Here is a 5108-nt window from a genome sequence, read left to right as displayed (position 1 = left end):
ACGATCATTTATACGGAGACTAGGAAGAAGAAAAAAAAAAAAAAAGAAAAATGTCCATCAAGTGACTCAATGACGTGGAATGCATCTCTCCGTCTCTCTCTCCTTTAATCCCCTAACGACGTCTTCAATATGCATTACGCCGTGTTTCACGGCGATACGATCGGTGGATGGTGAATACACGAAATCGTAAATAATCGAAGATGCGCCAGGCAGAAGAGATAAAATTGAGAGTATATCGAAACCAGTTATCGTGATCATAGTTTTCGCGATCACTACACGCGAATATATATATATGTATAGCGAATTATTATATACACCATATCATATACATTCCTCTCAAAAAATAACAATCGTGGAAAAGAAAACCGATTCTCTGTGTTTTTCACATCACATGAGCGCACGATGATGATTAAATAAGATGCTTGAAACGATATTAAAAATAATGCAAATCCCTTTTGAGCTGTATCGAAGAGTAAGAAGATAAATGAAGGAAAGAGAGAGAGAGAAAAAAAAGATTCTAACGACAATGGAAATATTAGGAAGATTTTTTATCACATCCAATATCACGTCTTCGTAGAGGAATGTGTTTGTCGCGAGGACATAGATGGATTAGTATCGTGAAATGTCAGTTTTCGATTGAACGAAGATCCATCTTGGAAGGTTGATTACTTAATCATCGTGCATTTTGCAATCTCTACGAACGAACGTGGCCGTTCGTGCATAGCTGTCGACGTTTGTAAAGTCAAGAGCAAACGAGACAAGGTCAAAAATAAATGACACGTGAATTAATAACGTGGACATACATATGCAAAAAACGACACTTAACTTGGCTGATTTAATGACTAGTAATAAGTGTTAAACGCTATGTCAATTTGTATTTTGCATTTTTTTTTTTTCCTCTTTTACTTGTTTTAACTTATCATCGCTAGAAAAGAAAACTGATCAAAAATCAATGGTCGAATTGATCACAATTTCCGCGAAGCAGAATTAAAAAAATGAAATTAGGGAACAAACTTTACCTTGTTCCGTACAGCAACCAAGAAGAGTGACAACGTTCGGATGGCTGCCAAGCTGCTGCATGATTTCCAGTTCTCGAACCAGATCCTCCTTCTCGCGTTCGGAAGCACCCTCTTTCACCGTTTTCACGGCCACTAACCGGGTCGTCCCTTGATGACCTGTCAAATCATCCGCTTCAGCCTTCCAGACCTAAGAAGATAAAAAGTCATTTCGACTTTCTAATAGGATTTTAATTATAAGATTCGTCCCTTGCGTGAAACTAAGTTCAAACTAGGTTAATTTATGTATAATATATCAGAATGAAAATTATTATATGCAACGAATCAATTATCATTTAACAGAATTTTTTCGAACAATATTTTCAATTTTAATTCTCTCGTCCGTTAAAATCGTATTAAAACCTATTACAAACGTTAAAACAAAACAAATTAAATCCTTCCCAATTAGAAGATAATTTTATAAATTACTGGAAAAAGAGAATGAATTATGCGATAATAAAATCCACTGTAAATAATCGATGAAGTCAATAAGGAATCTTAGAATTAATGAGAATGACTAAAAGTAACTCGAACGTTTACTTAAAATAAAAAAAAAAAAAAAAACATTCGAAATCCATTACGCATCCTCAAATTATACTGAAATTAATTATTCTTGAAGGAACTTCTAGCACCATCGATAATATCAATAATCGATATCTATCGTCAAGAATCAATTTCACATCTCTTCAAGAGATGGTTACACATTCGAAAAATTTAATAAGAACGGAAACAACATCGTTTCGTTTAATCGAGAAGAAGAAGAAGAAGAAGAAGAAGGCCGATTCAAACCGATTTCACAAACCGAATTTTCGCGCTTACGGCCTCAACGATTTATTATCACACCTCTCTCTCTCGAGGCCTCGAAGATGTTCCTGTCCCGCGCGAAATGGAAGACCAACTCCTTACCTGGCCGAAGTTTCCTTGGCCGAGGACCGTCTGTAACCTAAGCTTATCTCTAGGAAACTCCCATCTGGATTCTTGAGACGAAGGGGGCGGTGGTTTCTCCGCTTCGTGACACTGGAACAGGAGAAAGAAGGTGGTTGGTATATCGTTTCGTATCGCGAACGATAATTATTTAAAAATGCCTGACGAATAAATCTGCGGCACATCCTCCCTTTGATGTACCGCGACTCCGGGCGAGAAGCAGAATTGCTCTCCGTTCCGCTCTCTCTGAATTATCGTTCCTTCCAGCCGATTATTTTTTAATGAGCGGGCCGAAGCAGTAATTTCTCTATGACTCGACGATTTTTATTTTTTATTTTTCTATCCTTTTGTTTTAATTGAGTTATAATAAGATGCTTAAAAACGGTCTTAACAGTAGTATTGTACAATGTAAAATATCATTTTACGCTTTATTGTTTCTTAATGAAAAGTTGGAGAAGAATGAAACAAGGTCGAAATGATCGATTAATCTTCGTGTATTTCTTTTTTTCATTCTTCTGTATTAATTGAACTTTGAGATATAAGAAGCAAGATACGCGTCGTGAGATATTATTTTGTATTCCATCTGCTTTTTAATGAAGCATCCGAATCGTTGTAGAAAATTAAAATTATGACACGGAATATGAATAAATACTCTCAATGATTTAAAAATAATAATTTTAATCGTTTTATGATGAATAAGTGTTTCGTAAAAAAATAATTCATTTCTTTCTATATAAATAATTTATAATAAATATATGATAAATATCTAATTTCGTATGTAATTCCTTAAATTAAATTTTATCATATACCATGAAAAAATGATTTTATATTTTATATTCGTAAGAAAGAGAAAGAGGAAAAAAAATTATTCGATATTACTCACCAAGTGTTGTATCCTAGGAAGTTTCGTGATCGCTTTCTCGATGGACGTTTTGAAGTCGCCATTCTCCAGATTCAAAGCATCCTTCCTGCAACTTATTTCCGACGACGTATCCGATTCCTCCAGCACCTATGCAAAATATTAACGTCATCATCGTCACGTACCTTCACTCGACAAGAACGTGCAATTCCCGCGAAACTTTGATTTTTCCTTCGAATATTTTTCACAGTTCTTCGAGTGATCGTGACTCAACGCATCGAGGAATACAAGATAGTCACGTTTCAACGACAACGACTGTTTATTTAAATTATGAATATTCGATTAATGCAAAATGCCGGTTTTCTTATAAATGGAATCGTTTATACTAACGAAAGGGACGTGAATATTGAAGATAATGCTTATGTACTCGATCACGATGAAAATAAAATTTGAAACTTCGGGATAAAGGACGGGCATCGCGAACTCGATGAGGAGGAGAAGAAGGAACGTGCTTGTTGGACGGTCTATACTCGACTATTCCTTCTCTCCGTGGAAGAAATCATTTTCTCTCTCCGCTTCTTTTTATCGATCAACGTGAATAAATAAATAACTCGAAGCGAATAAATTATCGGTTTATAACTAATCTTTGAACCGTGTATTCGCATTCGAAAGATCATCGTTATGAATTATACATTTTTGTTACGAGTCAAAGACACGATAAATTGAAACGATTACTATTTTTTTTTTTTTTTTTTTTTTGACCAACAAGTTTCCTTCCGTTTCTTTTCTGAAAAGTTATTTTTGAGATACTTCTTCTCCCATTTTTTTTTTATTAATTTAAAATTCAAATTTTTTTCCATTATCCGCACAAAACGTTATTAATATTAAAAAATCCAAAGATCCAACCAGAGTTATTGAGAATCATCCGTAAAAATTTAATCGAGCTCCATTGTATCCATTCCGTGTGGCGAGTTCAAGGACACGTACAAATTCAAAGAATACAACTCTTATTCACCTATATTATATCACCTTCGTTTCCACAAATTTATTTCTCTACTTCAACCTTATCTCTTATGGAATCAATCTCCAACTTCTTAATTATCTCAAACTTATCTCGATAACTCGATCGAGAGAAAGGCTCTCTTATTTTTCGTACTTGCACCACAAGGAAGATAACGAAAGTACACAGTAAGGTTTAATGGCCGGATGATAAATGCCCAGGATGGTCGACGATAATCCAAAGGGATACCGCGTAACGGTACATAAGTGGCGGTGCTATACAATTCGCGTCGTTTCGATTTAGCGATCATCGGCCAGATACGCTTTACGGTACACAATCGTAAATCAAAGTTTTTGCCCGGATAATACAGCAGGCGGAGGAGGAGGAGGAGGAGGAGGAGGAGGAGGAGCAGGGCCGAGAGGAAATTACACCCGCCGGACTGGAATCACGGCCGAATAAAAATGAAACGTTTAGCGGCTCAAGGATACCATTTCGAATGGCCTCCCTTCGCGCAGCTGGGAGCATCGCTTTGAGATCCTCGCGTCGATCAAACGGATAGACGTTGAATTTCGTTCGAAGGGGAGAAAGAAGAAGGTTTTTGCCCACTGATCTTGTGACTCTGATTCGGTATCCAAATCCCGTGGTATGCGGGAAAGAAGAATCGTAGAAGATTCTATGATCGTATAAAAAAATATCGAAGCAAAGATTTTCATTCGAAAATAAAAAAAATAAACGGTGAAATTACCAATGATCAAGAGAAAAAGAAAAAACAAGAAGAAGGTCACTGGCATCAACCTTGCTCCTACACCTCCACCAATTGAAACGGACTCTGGCCCGCCATCGTGAAACATACACCACTTTCACCCGACCTATATTATATACCCATATACGTATATACACTTTCTAATCTCCAAACACCCGTGCATCCATCATTTAAATCATTGATCGATCGCTCACCTTACGATTCCTAAGTATCAGTCTTCTAAGAATTAGGCCAACGCCGACGGCGATCGGGAACACGACCAACGTCGCCAAGATGTAGCTGACCACGGCGACCGTCTCCTGAGACGCGATCGCGTCCCCGTCGTGCCTCTTCGATATCACTTCACTGATATTCACCGACTCCCTCGGACTGACCGATATCAGTCCGGTCTCGAACAACGTCCTGTTCAACTCGCTCGAATACACCGAGGTGTTGTATTCGGGCAAAATGGGATGGTGATACACGGTCCTGTGCCTCGTACGATTCCCACTTCCGTTGCCAGTCGAC

At 37.5% G+C, this 5108-nt stretch overlaps 1 protein-coding gene across 1 annotated transcript in view; it reads right to left on the bottom strand.

The window, feature by feature from the left end:
• Nucleotides 1–5108, bottom strand: part of LOC102680117 (mitogen-activated protein kinase kinase kinase 1a-like) — a 175217-nt gene that overhangs the window by 10848 nt on the left and 159261 nt on the right. The window contains exons 3-6 of the mRNA XM_031509837.1: nucleotides 4796–5106; nucleotides 2863–2988; nucleotides 1962–2072; nucleotides 1020–1206 (exon numbers count right to left, since the gene is read on the bottom strand). Of these exons, the coding sequence (XP_031365697.1) occupies nucleotides 1020–1206; nucleotides 1962–2072; nucleotides 2863–2988; nucleotides 4796–5106 (735 nt within the window). The remainder of the gene's footprint in view (nucleotides 1–1019; nucleotides 1207–1961; nucleotides 2073–2862; nucleotides 2989–4795; nucleotides 5107–5108) is intronic.

The sequence above is a fragment of the Apis dorsata genome, unplaced genomic scaffold (assembly GCF_000469605.1).
Source record: "Apis dorsata unplaced genomic scaffold, Apis dorsata 1.3 scaffold_185, whole genome shotgun sequence".
Classification (NCBI taxonomy): Eukaryota; Metazoa; Arthropoda; class Insecta; order Hymenoptera; family Apidae; genus Apis; species Apis dorsata.
Note: the sequence above shows the minus strand (reverse complement) of the source record. Positions and strands in the feature narration are given on the sequence as shown.